The sequence below is a fragment of the Hyperolius riggenbachi genome, chromosome 4 (genome assembly GCF_040937935.1).
Source record: "Hyperolius riggenbachi isolate aHypRig1 chromosome 4, aHypRig1.pri, whole genome shotgun sequence".
Lineage (NCBI taxonomy): Eukaryota > Metazoa > Chordata > Amphibia > Anura > Hyperoliidae > Hyperolius > Hyperolius riggenbachi.
This window is the reverse complement of record NC_090649.1, coordinates 328,201,648-328,225,302: the sequence shown is the minus strand read 5'-3', so window position 1 is coordinate 328,225,302 and position 23,655 is coordinate 328,201,648. Positions and strand designations below refer to the sequence as shown.

The following is a 23,655-nucleotide window of genomic DNA, read 5'->3' as shown; positions in this document are numbered from 1 at the left end:
AGCACCACATAAATCGAAGACCAAAATCAACTGCGCTCAGTTCCACTTGTCCCCCATTACAGAAGTGATACAAGTGAACCCTGAAAACTAAAGTAATCAGCACTATATGCGGTTTTATTTTTAAGACAGTAGAATCTGTATCCCACATGCAGCACTCCACTGGGATATGCCCACCTCCAGGGAATTACAAAAAGCTTTCCCCCCTTTTTGAGTGCACTCATCAGTAGAACGCTTGCATTATACTGTAACTGTACTCAAGGTACTCTTCTTTAACCACCCTGACGTTCTATTTAAATTGTCCGGGTGGCGGCGGCAGGGTTTTTTACATGTTGTTTTTTTTTTTCTTTTCATGCTGCCAACTGAAAGTTGGCAGCATGAAAGCCCACTAGAGGGCGCACAAGGTGCGCCCTTCTGATCGCTTTCGGCGATCACAAGTAACAAGAAATCCCGCAGAGAGCGGGATTTCTTGTTACGCTTACCCCGTCGCCATGGCGACGATCGGGCTGACGTCATGGACGTCAGCCAACGTCCTGACGTCAGACGCCTCAGATCCAGCCCTTTGCGCTGCCCTAAAGTGTTTAGTCCGGGCAGCGCAGGTCTCTGGCGGGGGGGGGCTCTTCCGCCACTGCGTGCGGGCGGGCGATCGCCGCTGAGCAAAGTGCTAGCTGCGTGTGGCGCAGTTTGTTTGAAGCAAATCGGCCCAGCAGGGCTAGAGATATCAGACACAGCGGCTATGGACGAGCTGAGCTCGTCCATACCACCAGGAAGGTTAATCCTCCTGATTTCTGGTCCACTCTCTGGCTATTCAAATAGCTTAGCATGTATCCTCAAGGAGTAAAAGGCTGTTTATCATACGTAAAGGATAGGCACGCAATACACTTACGACAGGCGGCTGCACCGCGGACTACAGACTGCCACCTCCGTATGGTGCCTCTCCTCCGTGGATCCAGCTGGCATCAGCGTGTCTCTAGGCTCCTTCCTACAAGTCTCCACCTGGAGACACACTGACACCAGCTGGATTGACGGAGGAGAGGCACAACACAGAGGTGGCAGACTGTATTCCGCAGTGCAGATGCCTGTCGGAAGTGTATTGTATGTACTGTATGTATAATAGCTGTATGTAGATAGAGCAAAAAAAAGTCATTTTCAAAATTATGGTTAAACTAGCAGACCCAAACTAGTTTAATAACGGGCTCTAGGGTCTGTGTTTTTCACCACCGCATGTACTGCGCACGCGCACCCGCCGCACACCCGGCCGCCCGCTCACACGCCCGCCTGGCCCCGTCCCTGTCCTCCTGTCTCTGTGAGGCTGGGTCCGCAGTAGCAAAAAGCACGGACCCAGCTACACAGAGACAGTACACGCAGGGACATTGGTTTTATTATCGAGGATTTGGGAAAATTTCAACCAACCTGCACTTGTATGTATATTGCCAATTACCCATGATTGAATAGCCCTTCATGTCTACTTGTGGCATTTTTCCTGATGTATAAATGAAAAAATACCTTTATTTCAAAATAACATATCTTCACCATACATTGTACCAACAACACAATTTAAAGAAAACCTGTAACGAAAGAAACCTCCCCTGGGGGGGTACTCACCTCGGGTAGGGGAAGCCACCGTATCCTATTGAGGCTTCACCCGTCCTCCTCAGTCCCACGGCGGCGGCGCTAAAGCTCCCCGAACAGCGGGGATGTAAATATTTACCTTCCTGGCTACAGCGCAGGCGCAGTATCGGCTCTCGGCTCGGAGAGCTGCAACAGCTCCCCTGCTGGAGCCAGGAAGGCTAAATAAATTGGCGCTCATCAGCCTTGTCGAGGGAGGATTCCGGGACACTTCGGGGGAGCCAGCGCTGGACTGCCTGCAGCTACAGGGGAAGGGGAAGCCTCATTGGGACCCTGAGGCTTCCCCCTCCCGAGGTGAGTACCCCCAGGGGAACTTTTTTTTTTGTTACAGGTTCTCTTTAAGTGTTAAAATAAATGGCATAAACAGATCAATAAAATTTGAAGTCTTTTTCTACAGTAACACTGTTTATTTTCAAATTGTACTTGGTGAACAGAGAAATTGTTATTTTATTCCATTTTTCTTCTTTTTTCCCTTTAAAATGCATACAAAATAAAATAATTCTTAGCAAAAGTACAAGCTAAAGAAAGCCTAATTGGTGGCAAAAAAAAAAAGGTATAGAGAATGTAGGTGTGATGGGTAGTAATAAAGTTATTGGCTAATGAATGTGAGTGTGAAATGTACAAAATTGCTCTGGTTTTTAAGGGGGAAAACCCTAGGGTAGGGAATTGGTTAAAGCTCATCTGTATCAGGGCCCGTTCAGACTGCACGCGTTTCCAGCCGCGTTTAGGAAACGCGTGCAGGAGGCAGACACGCACGACATCAGACTGTCTGATGCTCACACTGCATGCGTTCCGGGAACGCATGCTGCACGCAGATTTTGTCAAAACGCGCGGCTGTCCCATTCACTTTTCAGTGATGGGATCAGCCACGCAACGCACACAAACGCAAGTGGCGTGCGTTCGTACGCATTGCGGTCCGCACGCATTCCGCATGCATGGCCATCCACATTTGTGATCTGAACGGGCCCTCAGGGGGACATGATGGAAGAGGGAGGTTTCCTGTGTGTGAGGGGAACCCATAGTACAAGAACACAAAGTAATACAAGTCACATTGTGATAATAATCAACCAATAAGAAATTACTTATGTAGCTTACCTATCCTGTTGTTTTTAGTGTTCACTGTCAGATATGTCAGACTGATGATGTGATCTATCAAGAGCACTCTTTGTGGCTATAACTCAGCCAGGAGCTTGGAGCCAGACTTGAGAAAAGCACTATGAAATGTTAACATTATTATTTAATTTTTTTTTTGACAGCTTTCGTTTAGAGGGATCTTTTTTTAAAGAACAAGTGACACCCATGCTAACCTAGAAATAAAAAAAAAAACACATATATAAGTAGATAAATACTAGTTCTACTTACATAACAGATGTATTGCACTGTCCACTTTATGATTACTGTGAATTTTAGAAAGGAAAAGCAGAGAATCCTATTCTAGGCAGTTTGCATATTGGTTACCTTTGACCTCCTGACATAATTTCCTCCCTCACACTTTTTTTTACTCCACTTGCTAATTGTGTATGCGCTACCCGCCCTCCTCCCAGAGTCAGACACTCCCACTGAGGTCTATACTAGGAAGTGTATTATGGCATTAGTAGGAGGGGGAAATAAAGGGAAGAGGATGAATATATTATAGATGAAAAGACCCCCTCCCCCCCCCCCCAGCATGCAGCTGTTTGACAATGGCTATTAAAGGGCCAGTGTTCCTAAGGTATGTGATAACTCTAAACCATACAGCAGATAACGTTTTGAATGCAGGATTAGCATCTTTATCACATTCAGACCAGTAACTATTGAAATTTGAATTTTATGGTGAAAATCCCGCTTTAAAGGAAATCTGTAGTAAAAAAAAAAAGTGCCCCAAATGGGTACTTAGGTAGAGGGAAGCCTCTGGATAATTCAGGAGCTTCCTCATCTTCCTCCTCCTTGTGGTTTCAGGGCTGAGACACCTGCAAGCCTGTCCATGGAGCTTGGCCACACTGTGCAGGAGCAGATGGCTTGCATCTGGGCTGGGAGTCAAGCAGGCTTGTCTCTTTCCACTAAGCCACTAAGTGGTGGCTCCATGCTACTGCACAGGGATGAGCTGTACTGCGCCTGCATAGTGCGGCCATTCTCGCACAAGAGTTTCAGGGGTCCCGGCACTGGAACGGATGCAGAGGCTTCCTTTTACTGAGGGAAGTATCTGTTTGTCTCTCTTTTTTAACTCGCATGTTTTCTTTAGTAAGGCTGAAATAACGTTGATAATTGTTTTAGATATCTTATGTTCTCTTTTTTTTTTTTTTTTTTTTTTTTAGTGTTCTTGAAAAGTTTGGAATCAAGCCAGCACAAACATATAAGGTATAACGCTAAAAATGTATGCGGTTTTAAAATATGCATAAGCATTAATTTTCATGTACCTGTAGCACACCTGTTCTTTTATACATATTTAGACACAGTTCCTACTTGATCGCAGTGTGCTAATTTTGCTCAAAGGAAATCATAAGTGAACTTAGAAAAATGATTTTAACTTACCTGGGTCTTCTTGCAGCCCCATGGAGTCCTCCTGTGCCCACGACACTGGTCCAAGTTCCTCCAGCCAGCAGCGGCAACCCGTGCTAAGTACATGGAAATCGCTATTGCGCATGCATAGAGCACTCCCGACCGTGGGAACGCAATCGGTGCACTTGCTTGGCCACGCATGCACGGTAGCCGCCAACTGGTGGCAACCGGACTATTAACTGGGGTCACTGATGCTGGCCGGAGGGCTGCAGCTCCGCGGTGAGCCGTTCGCTTGTGAAGCTTTCCAGTCCCCTGCGATGACATCAGGCCGACCTGGAGGTCAGTCTGTACTGCGCCTGCGTGAGCGGCGCAGTCAATCACCACCACTTGGTTCGGAGCATACAGCGCAGTAGTTCTGTGCCTGCGCAGAATGCTCCGTTCCACGTGGCGGTGATTGACAGCGCCGCTCGCGCAGGCGCTGTCCAGGTCTGCCTGATGTCATCCCCGGGACCAGGAAGCTTCACAGACGAACGGCTCCCCACGGAGCTGCAGCGAGGGACATGCTGGGAGCTTGGGGCTGGGCGAAGCCCCGGGTAAGTAGCACTTATTGTCCTCATATCCCCCTGCTGACTCCTTTAAGGCCTCGTTCATATATTCTGCGTTTGGTGTGCTTGGGAAACGCATCAGAAAACGCATGGACAAAACGCGTACATTTGTACGCGGTTTTTAAATGCGTTTGTGTGCGTCTTTATTTAGTATGCGTTTTTGGACACCTGGACATTTCTCGTTGTCCATCCCCAAACGCATCGCCAAATACGCATAAAAAAACGCATGGTCATGCGGCCATCTGCGTTTCCATTGACTTTCATTGCTATGCGTTTGTTCGCGTTCCGCACACATATGCATGCATCTATGCGTTTCAAAAACGCGTACGTTGGAAACGCATAGATGTGAACGAGACGAATAGCAATGCATTGTTTTTGCCCTGCACTAAAAAAACGCACACATCCGCAGTGGGGAAAAACGTACAGCACCGCATTTGATGTGAACGAGGCCTGAATCTCCCTTTAAGTGAATTTCACGTAAAGTTTTTTGCAATTACGATTATATATAATTAACGATTTTGAAATTGAATTGCTTTAACGTAATTCACGCAACATTCCAGAGGGTCCCCCAGCACTGGATCACAGGTTTGCTTTAAAATGTATAAAAGGTGTATGTGGAACTTGCTATATAGTATAGCATACCACAGCAGTGTACCAAGTTTAAAAAACATTTTTATTTGAATCTTTTAAAATCCATTTTCTCAAAAACTACAAGGTCTTTTTCTAGTTTCTTTTTTTTACCCATTTTTTTTCGTATTCATTTTCGGGCTGTTCGTATCGGCGGGCTACTAGTTACTGAGTTGGATGTTTAAGTCGGGGACTACCTGTAATTTCCAATTTTTTTTTATTTATTTTTTTTTGTGTGCATTCGTTCTTAGCTAGGATGACCAAAATGGTTATAGAAGCTGCCTTGTTTAAAGGGAATCTGAAGTGAAAATAAATGTATCATATGATTTGTATGTAGTACAGCTAAGAAGTAGAACATTAGCAGCACAGATATTGTCTCCAGTACAGGAAGAGTTAAGAAATTTCAGTTTTTATCTATACAAAAGAGCTTCTCTGAGCTTTACAACCTATTTGGTTGTTGCTTTTTGGAGCATTTATACATCAAAGAAACAGTCAGGACAGATTTACATAACATTTGTACTCCTGGGAAGTTGAAAATGTCATTAGTTCTGCTTATGCTATAGTTTAAAAAACAGTGTGGCATGAAATTGCAAATATTAGAGAATTATGCAATGTTCTATATAAAAAAGTTTGAAGAAGTGGGGCTCCACTCAATGGTTTTTAGCAATATAAGCCTTTATTGAAATCGTATAAAATGGCACAACATGTTTACTGATATGTTTCGGAAGCACACTGGTCCTTAGTCATAGCAATGCTTTGACTGAGGACCAGTGTGCATCCGAAACATGTCAGTAAACATACATATATTGGTATATATTGGAGATATAATAATGTCCCATACGCTGCCAAGAAGTAAAAAGTCCTCAGCTAGACTTCACCAGTAATTCTCCTCAAAAACTTCAGCACTGTATGGAATTTAAGGCTCACAGTTCCATCACCAAACACCATTCAAAGTGCAGGCTTACCAATATCTGGAGAGACCCAGATTATAAGGTCTTAAAGGCTCAATTTCACTGATGCGATCTCCAGAACGATCATCACAACAATCCCCACTCTTTCCTTTCAAGGTTCAGAGCTTCAGAATCGCTGATCTCCTCTTTACCATAGCAATCACAGCTCCCAGCATAAAAACAGATAATAGCCAGAGCAGATCTAATTGTACTCCATTAAAACAAACACATTTATTGCACATCCAAAGAATAATTGCAGTATGAATACTCACTTTCGGGCCCTTGTGACAGGGACCCTTCAAATTGACAAGCTTATCGCAGATCAGTGGAGTGCCATCTCATCTACCATCCGTAAGCCCGACCGGTTTCGCTGTAGCGTCATCAGGGGCATGCCTTAGCGTCACTGCTGATGCCTGTGCTGCATGCTGCGCCGCCAGGCATGCAACAAAGAGGATCGGGGGAGCGGACTTCAATGCAGGATGGGCCGCCGACTCCAGGAGGTGGAGGCTAAGGCTGGCTACTTACTTAGCTAACCTATAATGGGCACCTACCTAGCTAACCTGTACTAGGCATTTACCTAGCTAACCTGAACTGGGCATTTACCTAGCTAACCTGTACTGGGCATTTACCTAGCTAACCTGTACTGGGCACCTACCTAGCTAACCTATACTGGGGGCATTTACCTAGCTAACCTATACTGGGAGCATTTACCTAGCTAACTATACTGGGCACTTACTTAGCTAACCTATACTGAGTGTACCTATGCCTGACTAAACTATACTGGGCACCTACCTAGCTAACCTATACAGGGAGAATTTACCTAGCTAACTATACTGGGAACTTACCTAGCTAACCTATACTGGGTCCACCTATGCCTGACAAACCTGTACTGGGGTCACCTACCTAGCTAACCTATACTGGGGGAATTCGCCTAGCTAACATATACTGGGTCCACCTATATCTGACTAACCTATACTGGGGGCACCCACCTAGCTAACCTATACTGTGGGCACTTACCTAGCTAACCTATACTGAGTGTACCTATGCCTGACTAACTATACTGGGGACCTACCTAGCTAACTTATACTGGGTGCACCTATGCCTGTCTACATATACTGGAGGCACCTACCTAGCCTAACCTATACTGGGTGCACCTATGCCTTGCTACCTATACTGGGGACACCTATACCTGGCTACCTACCTACCTATACTAAGGTGTTTTTTTTTCCCCACCGCGGGTATAGCATGCAGTGCAAATTGTCAGGTGCTGTACGTTCACTCCAAATTGGAGGGGGTTAAATATGACTGTTGGCCCTCAACCTTGTCTGAGTTTTTCATTTTGGCCCTCCATCTATTTGGGTTTGACACCCCTGCCTTAAAGGAACCCTGAGCAGACGATGTGGGTATGCATATAAGCATACCCATGGCTATTTGGTAAAGTGGAGACGCCAGCCCCTTAGGTAAGAGGTCCTGCTTCCGGGCTGGCCGCCATCAATTACATTGTATCCGGCGACTCTGCTGAAAGTTGCGCTGTGACTGCGGAAGAGGAAGCCTGGGGGTCCTCTCTGTGCATGAGCAGGCTTCCTGGCGCATGCGCAGATTGACACCTTTAATGACTGCCCCCTGTAGTGATCAGTTGCAATCGCTAGGGACAGTTCGGAGACCCAATTCTCAACAGATGCATTGCTCTTGTTGCATAGCGATGCATCTATACAGCTCTGCGGTCCCCCCCAAACTCTGCTTTTTGCAGAGTGCAGCACATTTTATTTTATTATTTAGTATTTATATAGCGCCGACATATTACGCAGTGCTGTACAATCTATATATATATAATATATATATATATATATATATATATATATATATTATTAGTCTTGTCACGAACTGTCCCTCAAAGGAGCTCACAATCTAATCCCTACCATTACCATATGTCTATATTATGTAGTGTAAGTACTGTAGTCTAGGGCCAATTTTAGGGGGAGCCAATTAACTTATCCGTATGTTTTTGGAATGTGGGAGGAAACCGGAGTGCCCGGAGGAAACCCACACAGACACAGAGAGAACATACAAACTCTTTGCAGATAGTGCCCTGGCTGGGATTCGAACCAGGGACCCAGTGCTGCAAGGCGAGCGAGCTAACCACTATGCCATTGTGCTGCCCCACATGCCAGCTGTGTTGTGTTTTGTATTTAACCACCATACCCTTCTTTACAAATAAGCTGTTTAGGAATAGATTGCGGACTGCTGCTATGCACCATACAGTAAAGTGATAATATCTTTGAAAATCCCTTTTCCATGGTAAACATAAAAGGAGCTATTAACATTATCTCTGCTTTTTGTAAACTTTCCAGCCACTCTTGTCTCCTCCACAATTCTCCAAAAACAGTAGTATAAATTGGAAGTTGGCAAAAAATATTTGGGGACATTAATCCACAGCATCACTCACCTATTTACAGTGAATACTACCATTGACCACATTGCACATAGGTACTCTTATCAACTTTTGTTTCTACTCAGAAAATTAGTCATAGCAAACCTAATCTGAAAATAAATTAAGTATATGTATAGAAGCAATAGGTTATAGAACTGTTCTGGTGTCTTATTGTATTTTTTGTAGGGGGTTTAATTTAAGATGTGTGAATAGCTCTACATATATAGCTTTATAGATATTTTCCGTGAGTTACCATATATCCTCGAGTATAAGCCGAGTTTTTGGGACAAAAAAAGTGTCCCAAAAGTGGGGGTCTCGACTTATACTCGCGTCATATTTCTAAGAAGAGGTGACGCTGTGTGTGAAGCTATGAATAAATGATCTCTGGTCCCTGGCATTTGGACTCCCACACCCACCGCCAGAGCGGTATGTGTTGAACTGTGATTACCTGTAGTTTCCACCGGTATGTGTCTCCCCCTCCTCCCCTGCAGTGGTATGCCCAAGTCAGTGTTTGCCGGCGAGTGTACCGGTACCTCCCCAGACAGCAGTGCGTACCTTCAAGTTGAGTCGCCGGTTTGAGATCCTGTGGCTCTGGGTGCGGCAGCGGCATTAGCCTCACAGCGAGACCACCAGCTTTTCCCTCATGGTGTAAGTTACAGTGGGAGAGCGGAGTCCGCATATCATATGCGGCTGCCGGCCAAATGCAGGGAATGAGCGTCATGCTGGTTTCTAAGCAATGCAGCGGCAGGAAATGGAATATCTGGGGATTTAAAGGTAGTTTACTTGGCAATAAGGACTCTGCCCCCGGCATCTGTAGAGCGCGAAGTGCCAGCATTCACTCGCTGGTTCCCTAGGATTCCTCTTCAGCGTCTCTATTGCAGTCACACGTAATGTGAGGTGCCACTGGAGTGCATCATAGAAATGAGACTGAAAGAGAAGCTGAAGAGGTATCATTGCAGCGGGAACCAGCGAGTGAATGCTGTCACTCTGCGCCACTCTACAGGTGCCGGGGGCCGAGTTATTACTGCCCAGTAAACTACCTTTAAGTCCCCGCTATTCCATTTCCAGCCGCGGCGTTGCTTAGCAACCTGTACGAAGCTCATTCCCTGCATTTGACCGGCAGTAGCATGTGATACGCGGACTCCGCTCCCCTGCTGCTACACCGTCAGGGGAGAGCTGGTGGTCTCGCTGTGGGGCTAATGCTGCTGCCGCTCCCAGGATCTCACACCAGCGACTCAACTTGCACTGCTGCTGACATCAAGAGAGCCCACGCATGACTCTCTAGTCAGCCACACACCATATCTAGGTGAGACCTGTCCTGGGTAGGACAGGGCTTTATTTGGTCAACTAGACTCAGAGCATTTTTGTTTACTCATTTTACAGTTTTACAGAGCTGCCTACAATTAGAACTGCCTTATTGCTCCTCCTGTGGGAATATTATTAAGTCCCACTTGTTTGAATGTAGTGATCAGAGAACCCTCAAAGGTCCTCAGTAGGTGCGGTTTTCCTACCCCCGGCTAATACACGGGTCATTAATTTTATCCCGATTTTTAAGGTAAAAGTTGGGGGGGGGGGGGCTTATACTCTGGTCGGCTTATACTCGAGTATATACAGTAGTTCTATACATTAGTATTGTATTTTGGATGCGAATGTTGGGTACTTAGCAGGGCGCCCCCCAGTATCCCAGCAGGTCCTGCTCCACACTCAAGATAACAATTGAACCAACTAACTCTGATCCTTATGTTAAAATACAACAGCTATTGGGTATTTACTTAACAAAATATGTACAATTGCAACTGATTATATCAATATTCATGAGAAGATGTAATATTTCTGTAATATTTCTGTTATTATTCTTGTAGACCTATTGTTACATAGACCTGTCCTTATCTGTCATAAATGTAATCAGAATCAAGTTTATTTCGCCAAGCATGACTGGGTCATGCCCAGAATTGGGTTTGGCACAAACAGAGAACTCAGTGACAAAAAGAGCAACACAAAAGGCAACAACAAAGACATTAAAAACAACCATGACATCTAGCAACCAAAAACAGTAAATGGATGACGCATTACAGTAAAACCACAAAAGTGCAGAAAAATTGTACGCTAAGATAGGTGTGGCTTTAGCAGAGTAAGGTAAGGCACTAATAGGGACACGGGTGGCAGTAAAAACAGAGAAACACCGCCAGTGGATGACCTATCACCCATATCGTTGGAACCATATGATCTGACTACCGGCCTGACGGAGGGAGCCAGTGAATGGAACTCAAGAGTTTAACGGCAGCAGGGAAGAAGGAGTTCATATGCCTTGCTGTCTTGGTGGAAATGGTCTGTAGCCTTCTTCCGGAAGGGAGCACATTAAAGTAACCGTGGCCTGGGTGTAAGCGGTCATTTGCGATCCTTTGTGCTCTAGAACGCAGTCTGGAGATGTAGAGGAGGTCAAGTGAAGGGAGTGGTTTCCCAATGATTCTCTCAGCCGACCTGATGACCCTCTGAAGCTTGTATTTGTCTCTGAGGATCCAGCATACCACACCAGGCTAGAGGTGCAGATGACGGATTCTATAGTGGCAGAGTAGAAGTTTGACATAAGCTCCTGTGCCATCCCAAACTTCCTCAGTTGGTGAAGGAAGAAGAGTCTTTGTTGGGCCTTCCTCTGAGTGGTGCTCGTGTGAGTCTTCCAGCACAGGTCCCTGGTGATCTGGGTGCCAAGGAGGCGGACACTAGATACCTTTTCCACCTCCGTGCCTTCAATGAAGATTGGGGGTGGGGTGGGGGCCTGCTTCCTGAAGTCAATAACCATCTCAACGGTTTTGGCTGTGTTGAGGACCAGCCTGTTTTCCTTGCACCAACGGCAGATTCTGTGGACTTGTTGACGATATTCTTGCTCATCATTTTTGGACACAAGACCAATGATGGTGGTGTCGTTAGCGAATTTGACAACCTTGACCGAGTCTGCTGTGGATCTGCAGTTGTTGGTGTAGAGGGAAAACCGGATTGGCGACAGGACGCAGCCCTGTGGGGCACCAGTGTTAGTAGACCTTACTTGGGAGGAGATCTTGCCCAGCTTGACGACTTGTGATCTGTCAGTCAGGAAGTCCGTGATCCAGTGGCGTAGGGTCGAGTGGACGTCAAGTGCCTCCAGGTTGTTCTGGAGGATGCGAGGGCAGATTGTATTAAATGCCGAGCTGAAGTAGAGTAGGAGGATTCTGGCGTATGAGTCAGGTTTATCCAGGTGGTCACTGATGAGCTCTAGGCAGATGTTGATGGCGTCGTCAGTGGACCTTTTTGCTCTGTACCCGAACTGGAACGGGTCTAGTCGGGGGAGCGTGGAGTTCTTGAGTTCGGACAGGACTGCTTTTTCTAAGGTCTTCATGATGACCGAGGTGAGGGCCACAGGCCTGTAGTTATTTAGGTCGGATATACCCTGCTTCTTGGGGACAGGGATGATTGTAGACCTCTTGAAGCATTTGGGGACTCTGCCCTCCTGTAGGGACTTTGCATAGATGGAGGAGAGGATGGGGGCTAACTGCTGCGAGCAGGATTTTAGGCATGCTGGTGACACACCATCCGGGCCGGCGGCTTTTCTAGGGTTGAGTGAGGCCAGACGGCACCTGACCTCGGCCTCGCTTGCCCTCGCCAGAGGTGGGCTCGATTCTGACTCAGCATCAGGGGGGCGCAGGGTATTGGGGGCCCTGCTGGTTCTGGCTGGTTCTCGAACCTGCAGTAGAAGGCACTGAGCTCTTCGGCTAGCTTGTTGCTGGGTGTGGCGTGCTGAGGGGGGGCTTATAATTGGTGACAGTCTTGAGCCCTTCCCAAACGGCTTGTGGATCGTTTGAGCTAAAATGGTGCCTCAGCTTCTCAGAGTATTCTTTCTTTGCTGCCCTGAGTTCCCTGTTGAGGTTGTTCCTCGCTGCTCTATACTCGTCCAGGTTGCCTGACTTGTGCGCTGTTTCTTTGCGTCTCCGCAGTCGGTACTGTCGAAGCAGGCCTGAAGTTGGAGCTTCGCCTCGCTTGACCACACTTTAGTTGATCTCAGGACTGGTTTCGCTGTCTCCAGTTTTCGTTGTAGGTTGGAATCAGGAGGATGAGGCTGTGGTCCGATGAGCCTAGAGCTGCGAGCGGGACTGCTTTGTATGCGTTTTTCAGGACCGTGTAGCAGTGATCCAGAGTGTTTAGATTCCTAGTAGGGCAGTCGACATGCTGATAATAGCGCGGGAGCTCTTGTCGGAGGTTGGCCTTGTTGAAATCGCCCATGACAATGAACAGCGCGTCTGGGAGGGACGCCTCCCACTGCGAGATGGTATCGCTGAGGCCGCTCAGGGCTTGTTTGATGTCAGCGTCTGGTGGTCTATACGCACCTGCTTGGACGAGGGAGGAGAACTCCCTAGGTGAGTATGGAGGTCTACAGTTGATTAACAGAAGCTCGAGATCTGGCGAGCATTTCCTGGCGAGCGCAGAACTGGAGGGACACCATAGTGAGCTGATGTAAAAGCAGATGCCGCCTCCCTTCTTTTTCCCAGAGAGGGCAGTGTCGCGGTCAGCCCGGATAAGATTGAAGCCTGGAAGTTGGAGGGCATTGTCCGGGATGCTGTCGTGCAGCTACGTTTCCGTGAAGCAGAGGATTGGTGTGTGACTGCTGATGCCCCTCTTGTCGCTGAGAAGACTGAGTTTGTCTAGCATGTTTGGGAGGGAGCAGACATTTGCAAGCAGGACTGAGGGAATGGATGACCTCAGGCCTTTCCTTTGAAGTCTGACTCGAGCTCCTCCGCGACAGCCTCTCCTGCGCTGTCTTACCCCAGGACTGTGGGTAGGACCTGCGATCATTAGAGCATGGCTCCACACCGAGTTGTACAAGTGCCAGTCCTTTGGGTTTAGGGCAGAGTGTGCTTCCCAGGCAGTAAGCTGAGACTTGCTGAAAGTGATGACAGGGGTGTCAGGTGGTGTGGAGCGCGCAGGAGCTGGGGGTAATTGTATAGGAGTACCCATTCGTCTCGTCTGCAGAGGAAGTGGCTCTGTAATGCAAAAAACCAGTCCATCACCTGTGCAATGCCGCACAGTCCAACACCTGAGCTATGTAACACCGGTCATCAAATGAGCAATGCAGCACAGACCATCGCCTGAGCACTGCAACTCAGTCCATCACATGGGCAAGAACAGTCCATCACAATGAGCAATGCAACACTGTCTCTCGCAAAGAGCAATGCAACACAGTACATCCCAATGATTAATGCAACACAGTCCATCCCAATGATTAATGCGACACAGTCCATTACATAAGCAGCGCGGCACAGTCCATCACTTGATTTGCGATATATGCTGATGATGCCTTATGTTGGCAATGTTTTTTTTTTTTTTGTTGACAAATCAAATAAAAGTTACCTTGACTAATTTAAGATGTGAAGGTTGCACAACAGCCATCTCCCTGTTACTTAAAGTGAACCTTAAGTCAGAAAAAAAATGAGTTTTACTCACCTGGGGCTTCTACCAGCCCCCTGCAGCAGTCCTGTGCCCTCGCAGCCACTCACTAATCCTCTGGTCCCCCGCTGCCAGCTACTTTCGTTTTTGCCGACAGGCCCGTCAGGACTGGCCACGCGTAGCTTTTTCCGCATTCCTGACTGTAATTAGCGCTATTGCGGGCCGCAACGCGTACAAAAATGTGTTGCCGCATTATGAACGCATAGATATGCGGCAACGCGTATTTTTTTACGCGTTGTGGCCCACAATAGCGCTAATTGCAGTCGGGAATGCGGAAAAAGCTACGCGTGGCCAGTCCTGACAGGCCTGTCGGCAAAAACGAAACTAGCAGGCAGCGGGGAACCAGAGGATTAGTGAGTGGCTGCGAGGGCACAGGACTGCTGCAGGGGGCTGGTAGTAGCCCCAGGTGAGTAAAACTCATATTTTTTTTTTCTGGCTTAAGTATCTCTTTAAAATTGTGTTCATTCAACTCCTAACAAAAAGAAATAATCCATTTTAGAGCTCGAGAGCACGTCCTTGCTACCTGTCTTGTTTGCACAACCAGATAAAAATGCTAAAAAAACAATAAATTACTGCACCTGAAATGTGAACATCACCTCAGCTTTGCTTGGTGTTTGAAGTAGACGTCAAAGAGAGGGAAAGAAGGTAAGTCAAGATACAAATGTACCTCTAAATGTAGTGAAATGAAAAGGGCTCGGTGATGGCAAAAAGTAAGGAAATTAAAGGAGAGTAGGAAAAGAAAGTACTCCCTGTATTCATAAACTACTGTTATCTACAGTAAGTACCCTTTGATACACAATTATATAATCTGTACAACTGATGTCCTATAACCTTATTAGAGAAATGGTTACTTATGTGCGGCACCCATATTTCAGTTTTTCAATTTTTTCATGTGGTGTCATTGACCAGTAAACCCCCTTCCTTTTTCTGCTTACTAGAGTTACACAATTGTCAAAACTGTGACTTTCAGCTTAAATAGATGGATGATTTAGCAATAGTAAATATTGAACGGAGAACTGAATTGTAGTGAATTTTTCTGTCTAGGCATCAGACATTGAAAATGCTATGGTAAAAACATATGGAGTGGTGCCAAGAATTCAGTGTCTTCCTCCACAGCAGGTAATATTTTTTTCCATAGCTGATTTTTGCTGTGTTATTATTTTTCTCTATTTGCATGGTGGAACGTTGCCATCTTGCTTGTTATGTTAGCACATTGGATATTAGCATGTCAAAATATCTGGTTTTCATTACACCGTTTACTGAACTTTGTTCATTATGGTGTAAACTGGAAGTGGTCAGAAAAAGTAAAGTTGGCCATATATCGGGCAACTTGGCGATTATTATAATCGAATTGGATGAAGATCGGTGCCGCCAAGTGCATGCCCGACCGACAATGCAACCCATTTCGGGACGCATTGTCCGTCCCGCATGCTGCAAGATTTTGGACCAACTTGCTTGATCTGGTGTGTGGTGGGAATGGCGATGTAACGAAAGCGGCAAAACCCCTGGCGATGTCCTCCCTAATGATAAATGTACCCCCCCGGTGACCAGTGTAAAGTATACATTACCTGTCCACGGCCTGCACTGATCCGGGTGCTCTCCTTGATCCATACAGGAGCGCCCTACGTGGTTATCTAGTAAGGGCACACGTGTGACGTCACATACGCACCCTTACTAGGAAACCACGTGGGGCATGCGTGTATGCAGAGGAGGAATCCCAGAAGCCAGTGAGGGACAAGCAGAGGTCGTGGACAGGTACTGTATACTTTACACTGGGCACCGGGTGACATTTTTCATTAGAGGACAGCGGCGAGACGGTGGATGCACCGCACAAGGCCGATTCCAGATCGATTTCAGAATAAAATTGATCAGGAATCGGCTTGTGGTGCATGGGCAGCTGACAGATCTCTCTCTAATCATATTCTATTAGGCCTGGTGCATACCAAAAACCGCTAGCAGATCCGCAAAATGCTAGCAGATTTTGAAACGCTTTTTCTTCTTTTTCTGTAGCGTTTCAGCTAGCATTTTGCGGTTTTGTGAAGCGTTTTTGGTGTAGTAGATTTCATGTATTGTTACAGTAAAGCTGTTACTGAACAGCTACTGTAACAAAAAACGCCTGGCAAACCGCTCTGAAGTGCAGTTTTTCAGAGCGGTTTGCGTTTTTCCTATACTTAACATTGAGGCAGAAACGCATCCGAAATCCAAAATCTGCAGCAGCCCGGGAGTATGCGTTTCTGCAAAACGCCTCCCGCTCTGGTGTGCACCAGCCCATTGAAATACATTACCCTAGCGGATCTGCACCCGCAAAGCGGATCGCAAACCGCAGCCGAACCGCTCTGGTGTGCACTAGGCCTTAGAGAGAGATTTGTCTCTTGGGCGAAACTCTAGCAATGTATGGGCACCTTAACTAGCTCTTCACTTTGCAACAAGAGTTGCACAGATAAGATATGTATATTTAGTGCATCTTATTTCAAAATGTTTTCCTTGCCCACTGTGTAATTTACGGCTGTACGTTACTGTAATACTTCTGTAAATGCAGTTAGCCAAAACGGAATAAGTTTAGTTTGCTCAAAATCATGACTGTTGTTTTTTGTTATACTCAGGGTGAAGATAATCAAATTCTTGGGCAGATTGAAGTATGCTTTACCAAAAGTTTTGATCTGGAAAACTGTACAGGACACTCAGAAGATGAGCTGACAGTGCCTGAACAGACTAACTGGGGAGCATCTTCTGATGAATTACATGTTTGCGATAAGACATTAAATATCTATTACCCCCCTGTGCAGTAGCTGTGGTTGTTCCATAAAGAAGCCTTTTTAGACATTACAGTACATTGCATTGTAATCTAGGCTGTATTTCACCAAAATACTTAACTTAATTTTTTCCTGTCCTGTAAAATTAATGTGTTTTTACATCACAACATTTTGCCAACACCCAAAATAGAGAGCAACATAGTATTCTGTTTAAATAGGAGACACCGAGAGCCCAATATAGTGTAGTATGTATTGGAAACCGTGGATAAATGTAAGTGTGAGATGAATATACTCACAAACATGGGTTAGGGCCCGTTCAGATCAGAAATGCGGATGGCCATGCGTGCGGAACGCGTGCGGACCGCAACGCGTACGAACGCATGGCCATCCGCGTTTGTGTGCGTTGCGTGGCTGATCCCATCACTGAAAAGTGAATGGGACAGCCACGCGTTTTTGCAAAATCTGCGTGCAGCATGCGTTCCCGGACCGCACAGGTCCGGAACGCATGCAGTGTGAACATCAGACATTGCACTCTATGCAATGTCTGATGTCGTGCGTTTTGGCCACCTGCACGCGTTTCCAAAACGCGGCTGGAAACGCGTGCAGTGTGAACGGGGCCTTACCTCTTAGGCAACCACTGTAGATGCAGGTGAGGAGATTAGACCTGTCCTCACTCAGGATTAAGATGTCGCTCTCTGTAGATCAGGAAAGTAGGGGTAGGTCACCCCTCCACCAGGGGTGGACACAGTATTATCGTAATAGAACAGAGGCGCCAGCAGGATAAAAGGTAATAAAAATTTAAAAATTTGCTGGGAGGCAGTGGTGGACTTACCTCCGGAAAGCAAACTCAAAATACTGTCTAAATTAAACAAATAAATTTATTATTGGTACCCCAAAAGATGCAACGCGTTTCGCAGGCACAGCCCGCTTCATCAGGCAATAAGATAGGGGACAAACAGTAGCTCGTCAGTAGCACGAATGACACCTCTGACAGAGGTGCCATTCGTGCTACTGACGAGCTACTGTTTGTCCCCTATCTTATTGCCTGATGAAGCGGGCTGTGCCTGCGAAACGCGTTGCATCTTTTGGGGTACCAATAATAAATGTATTTGTTTAATTCAGACAGTATTTTGAGTTTGCTTTCCGGAGGTAAGTCCACCACTGCCTCCCAGCAAATTTTTAAATTTGTATTACCTTTTATCCTGCTGGCGCCTCTGTTCTCTTACGATAATAGTATTATGTTTGGTAGTAACCATTAATGTCTAAGAAACAGCTGTTGGCAACACTGTCAAATTTAGGTAATAAAAATAAGCAATACAACGTAAAAAAGAGAAACACATATTTAAACAAACAAATTTCACCCGGGAATCAGAGATGATCGATTTTCAAATCTACTGCAGATCTAGGTGGGCACAATAGCACTACTTAAAATTCTGCAAAGCCCTAGTATTTATGTCCAGTGGGTTTATCAGTTTAGCAATAAGATCGTGCAGCATGGTGGCGAAGTGGTTCCCAGTTCAAATCCTAGCCAAGGAGTTTGTACGTTCTCCCCGTGTCTGTGTGGGTTTCCTCCGGGCTCTCTGGTTTTATCCCACATCCCCAAAAATATACAGATAAGTTAATTGGCTTTCCCCTAAAAATTAGCCCTAGACTACGATATGTATACTACACGATACATACATAGACATATGACTATGGTAGGGAAAGATTGTGAGTTCCTCCGAGGGACAGTTAGTATATATACTTTGTACAGCGCTGTGTAAGATGTTGGCGCTACATAAATACTAAATAATAATAATGCTGTGCCCTAGAGGTTTATTATTAAGGAGCAAGTGAAGCATGTTGCCAGTGTCAAATTAATAGATTATAGCAGGTGGGAGGGAAGGAGAGAGACTTGGGTACATAAATGTTTTCTTTTACTGTGTTTGTCTTTTTATTTTCCCACCTGTAACTGCTCTTGATTAGCTGTGTGCTGCTCATAAAATGGTGGTGAGACTGTAACCTTGTTACTCCTTCTTTTGCACAAATTGGCATAGGGTTTTCAGGGACTCTCTGATGTTTCTTTATATAGAAGTTAATAATTTGAGTGATTTGTTCCCTTTTACTCTACACCCCAAAAATAAATAAATTGGCCTTCGACTATGGTAATGACTATTGACTATAACTACGGTAGGGGTAGAATCTGAGCTACTCTGAGGGATAGTTAGTGACATTAATATAGGCTCTGTAATTCACTGTGGGAGGTGTCAACACAATGTAAATACACAATTATAATACTAATTGTGTATACTGTTGGTGCAGGTAATGATTGCTTTGAAGAACATGATGCCTATTTTCCAAAATAAGTGCTATTATGTTACATTCACAAATCTCAATGTTTTCAGATAGCAAATTTTACTTTATACATCCATCACTTGCGTTGCCTGTTACAGAAACAGCGTAAGGAATGCGTGGATAAAGTGAATTACGCCATTTGTGTAACTCACTATGTAAATTGCTGTAACTTTAACCACTTAAGGACTGCAGTCATAAAACCCCTTAAAGAGAACCCGAGGTGGGATTTACGTATGCTAGTGGGGCACAGAGGCTGGTTGTGCACATTAACACCAGCCTCTGTTGCCCCATGGTGTGCCTCCAAGACCCCCTGATTGGCGGGAAGTGGCGCGGGCGGGTAGCGCCGATACGGAGGAGGCGGGGGAGCGGCGCTAACAGACAGGCGAGAGGTAAACATTGTGCTGGCGACATGCCAGCACTGCGGGGGGTATAGCGGCGCACAGGGGGGGTCTTGGAGGCACACCATGGGGCAACAGAGGCTGGTGTTAGTGTGCACAACCAGCCTCTGTGCCCCACTAGCATAAGTAAATCCCACCTCGGGTTCTCTTTAAGGACCAGACACTTTTTCTCCATTCAGACCACTGCAGCTTTAACGGTTTATCGCTCGGTCATACAACCTGCCACCTAAATAAATTTTACATCCTTTTCTTGTCCCTAATACAGCTTTCTTTTGGTGCTATTTGATTGCTGCTGTGATTTTTAGTTTTTATTATATTCATCAAAAAAGACATTAATTTTGTCAAAAAAATGATTTTTTTTAACTTTCTGTGCTGACATTTTTCAAATAAAGTAAAATTTCTATATACATTTTTGTCCAAATGTATTGTGCTACATGTCTTTGATAAAAAAAATCCAATAAGTGTATATTTATTGGTTTTGGGTAAAAGTTATAGCGTTTACAAACAATGGTGAAAAAGTGAATTTTTCCATTTTGAAGCATCACTGACTTTTCTGAGCACCTGTCATGTTTCATGAGGTGCTAGAATTCCAGGATAGTATAAATACCCCCCAAATGACCCCATTTTGGAAAGAAGACATCCCAAAGTATTCACTAAGAGGCATGGTGAGTTCATAGAAGATTTTATTTTTTGTCACAAGTTAGCGGAAAATGACACTTTGTGACAAAATAAATAAATAAAAATTTCCATTTCTGCTAACTTGTAACAAACAAAAAAGAAATCTGCCACGGACTCCCTATGCCCCTCTCTGAATACTTTGGGATGTCTAGTTTCCAAAATGGGGTCATTTGTGGGGCGTGTTTACTGTCCTGACATTTTGGGGGGTGCTGCTAAATTGTAAACACCCCTGTAAAGCCTAAAGGTGCTCATAGGACTTTGGGCCCCTTAGCGCACCTAGGCTGCAAAAAAGTGTCACACGTGGTATCGCTGTACTCAGGAGAAATAGTATGATGTGTTTTGGGGTGTATTTTTACACATACCCATGCTGGTTGGGAGAAATATCTCTGTAAATGATATTTGTTTTATTTTTTTTACACACAATTGTCCATTTACAGAGATATTACTCCCACCCAGCATGGGTCTGTGAAAAAATACACCTCAAAACACATTATACTACTTCTCCTGAGTACGGCATTGCCACATATGTGACACTTTTTTGCAACCTAGGTGCGCTAAGGGGCCCAACGTCCTATTCACAGGTCATTTTGAGGCATTTGGTTTCTAGACTACTCCTCACGGTTTAGGGCCCCTAAAATGCCAGGGCAGTATAGGAACTCCACAAGTGACTCAATTTTAGAAAGAAGATACCCCAAGGTATTCCGTTAGGTGTATGGTGAGTTCATAGAAGATTTTATTTTTTATCACAAGTTAGTGGAAAATGACACTTTGTGAAAAAAATAAATAAAATCAATTTCCGCTAACTTGTGACAAAAAATAAAATCTTCTATATACTCATCATACACCTAACGGAATACCTTGGGGAGTCTTCTTTCCACAATGGGGTCACTTGTGGGGTTCCTATGTGGCCCTGGCATTTTAGGGGCCCAAAACCGTGAGGAGTTGTCTAGAAACCAAATGCCTCAAAATTACTGTTCAGGGGTATAAGCATTTGCAAATTTTGATGACAGGTGGTCTATGAGGGGCCGAATTTTGTGAAACCGGTCATAAGCAGGGTGGCCTCTTAGATGACAGGTTGTATTGGCACTGAAGTGCAGGAAGCGCAGGATGTTCTCAAATCGTGACCTGGACATTGCAGCAGAGAACATGGGCATGTGATGTATTGGGTGCGTAGACCAATAAGACCGCAATACATTCTTTTTGACTGGACCCATGTTAAGGAGAAGGCCCAAAAAAATGTTACATTCGGAAACTTGGAGTGGCTTCCACGGAAAAGGGTGGGCATAGTAGCTTCTTGGATTGGCGGTTGCGTATTGTGTGGCATAACGGTTGGTCTCAGCCACAATTAAGTCGTACCAGCAGTGATCAGAAAAAAAAAAAATCTGTCACTGCGGTGGGGCAGGTGAGGGTTTGGCCGGATGATCAGAAGCCCGCAGGGGGGCAGATTAGGGCCTGATCTGATGGATAGGAGCAGGGCCGGCCCTAGACTTTTTGCCGCCTGAGGCAAATTTTAAAAAAATTGCCACCGCCGCCCCTCCCCCCCCCCCGAGAGGGGGGGGGGCGCGCTCTGGGGGGCCGCCGAACTGGAGGGGTAGCTGGCAGGACGGGGGTATTGGGCCACCGGCGGGGAGGGGGGTCGGACCCCCCCCTCCCTCGCCTGGGTCCCCGTCCTCCGCTCCCTTCCAGCCTAAATAGACGCAGCCGAAGTGTAAGAGGCACGGGCGGGGAAGACACTCACCTCTTCCTAGCGTGCGCTCCACTGACGTCACTTCCTGCAGCGTCCTGCAGGAAGTGATGTCAGTGGAGCGCACGCTGGAGCGAGGAGGAGGTGAGTGTCCTCCCCGCCCGTGCCTCTTACACTTCGGCTGCGTCTATTTAGGCTGGAAGGGAGCAGAGGACGGGGACCCAGGCGAGGGAGTGGGGGGGTCCGACCCCCCTCCCCGCCGCTGGCCCAATACCCCCGTCCTGCCAGCTACCCCTCCAGCTCGGCGGGCCGGCTCCCCGCACCCACGGACGGGCGGGTGCCGCACTGCCGCCCCTGGAAATTTGCCGCCTGAGGCAAAAGTTTCACCCCGCCTCATGAGCGGGCCGGCCCTGGATAGGAGTGCCAGGAGGTAATTGATGGGTGTCTCAGTGGGTGATTAGAGGGAAGAATAGATGCAATGAATGCATTGGGGAGTTGATCGGAAGGGGGTCTGAGGGGGCTCTGAGGGTTTGGCCAAGTGATCAGGAGCCCACACGGGGCAAATTTGGGCCTGATTTGATGGGTAGGTGTGCTAGGGGGTGACAGGAGGTGATTGATGGGTGTCTCAGGGTGTGAATAGAGGGGGGAATAGATGCAAGCAATGCACTGGGGAGGTGATCGGGCAGATGAGGGTCTGATCTGATGGGTGATGAGGGTCTGATCTGATGGGTATGATGGGTAGCAGTGACAGGGGGGTGATTGATGGGTGATCAGTGGGTGATTAGAGGGGAGAACAGATGTAAATAATGCACTGGGGAGATGGGGGGTCTGGGGGGCTATCTGAGGGTGTGGGCGGGTGATTGGGTGCCCGCAAGGGGAAGATTAGGGTCTGACCTGATAGGTAGCAGTGACAGGGGGTGACGGGGTGATTGATAGATGATCAGTAGGTGATTACAGAGGAGAATATATGCAGCAATGCACTGGCAAGTTGATCAGAGGGGGTCTGGGGGGGCTATTTGAGGGTGTGGGCAGGTGATTGGGTGCCCGCAAGGGGCAGATTAGGGTCTGATCTGATGGGTAGCAGTGACGGGGTGATTGAGAGGTGATCAGTAGGTGATTGCAGAGGAGAATATATGCAAGCAATGCACCGGCGAGTTGATCAGAGAGGGTCTGGGGGGCTATCTGAGGGTGTGGGCGGGTGATTGGGTGCCCGCAAGGGGCAGATTAGGGTCTAATCTGATGGGTAGCAGTGACAGGTGGTGACGGGGTGATTGATAGGTGATCAGTAGGTGATTACAGGGGAGAATATATGCAAGCAGTGCACTGGCGAGTTGATCAGAGGGGGTCTGGGGGGCTATTTGAGGGTGTGGCGGGTGATTGGGTGCCCTCAAGGGTCAGAATAGGGTCTGATTTGATGGGTAGCAGTGACAGGTGGTGACAGGGTGTTTGATGGGTGATCACTGGGTGATTAGAGGCGAGAGCAGATGTAAACAATGCACTTTCGGAGGTGATCTGAGGGTGGGTCTGCGGGCAATCTGAGGGTGTGGGCGGGTGATCAGGTGCCCACAAGGGGCAGGTTAGGGTCTGAGCTGATGGGTGGCATTGACAGGAGGTGA

The 23,655-nt window shown here is 46.6% G+C and overlaps 1 protein-coding gene across 9 annotated transcripts in view; it reads left to right on the top strand.

Moving 5' to 3' along the window:
• Positions 1 to 17,729, top strand: part of RNASET2 (ribonuclease T2) — a 70,790-nt gene extending 53,061 nt beyond the window's left edge. For all 9 annotated transcript variants that reach the window (XM_068231770.1, XM_068231768.1, XM_068231766.1 and 6 more), the window contains exons 8-10: positions 3,921 to 3,963; positions 15,237 to 15,311; positions 16,796 to 17,729. In XM_068231770.1, coding sequence (XP_068087871.1) covers positions 3,921 to 3,963; positions 15,237 to 15,311; positions 16,796 to 16,981 — 304 coding nt within the window. In that variant the 3' untranslated portion in view covers positions 16,982 to 17,729. The remainder of the gene's footprint in view (positions 1 to 3,920; positions 3,964 to 15,236; positions 15,312 to 16,795) is intronic.
• Positions 17,730 to 23,655: the final 5,926 nt, after the last annotated feature.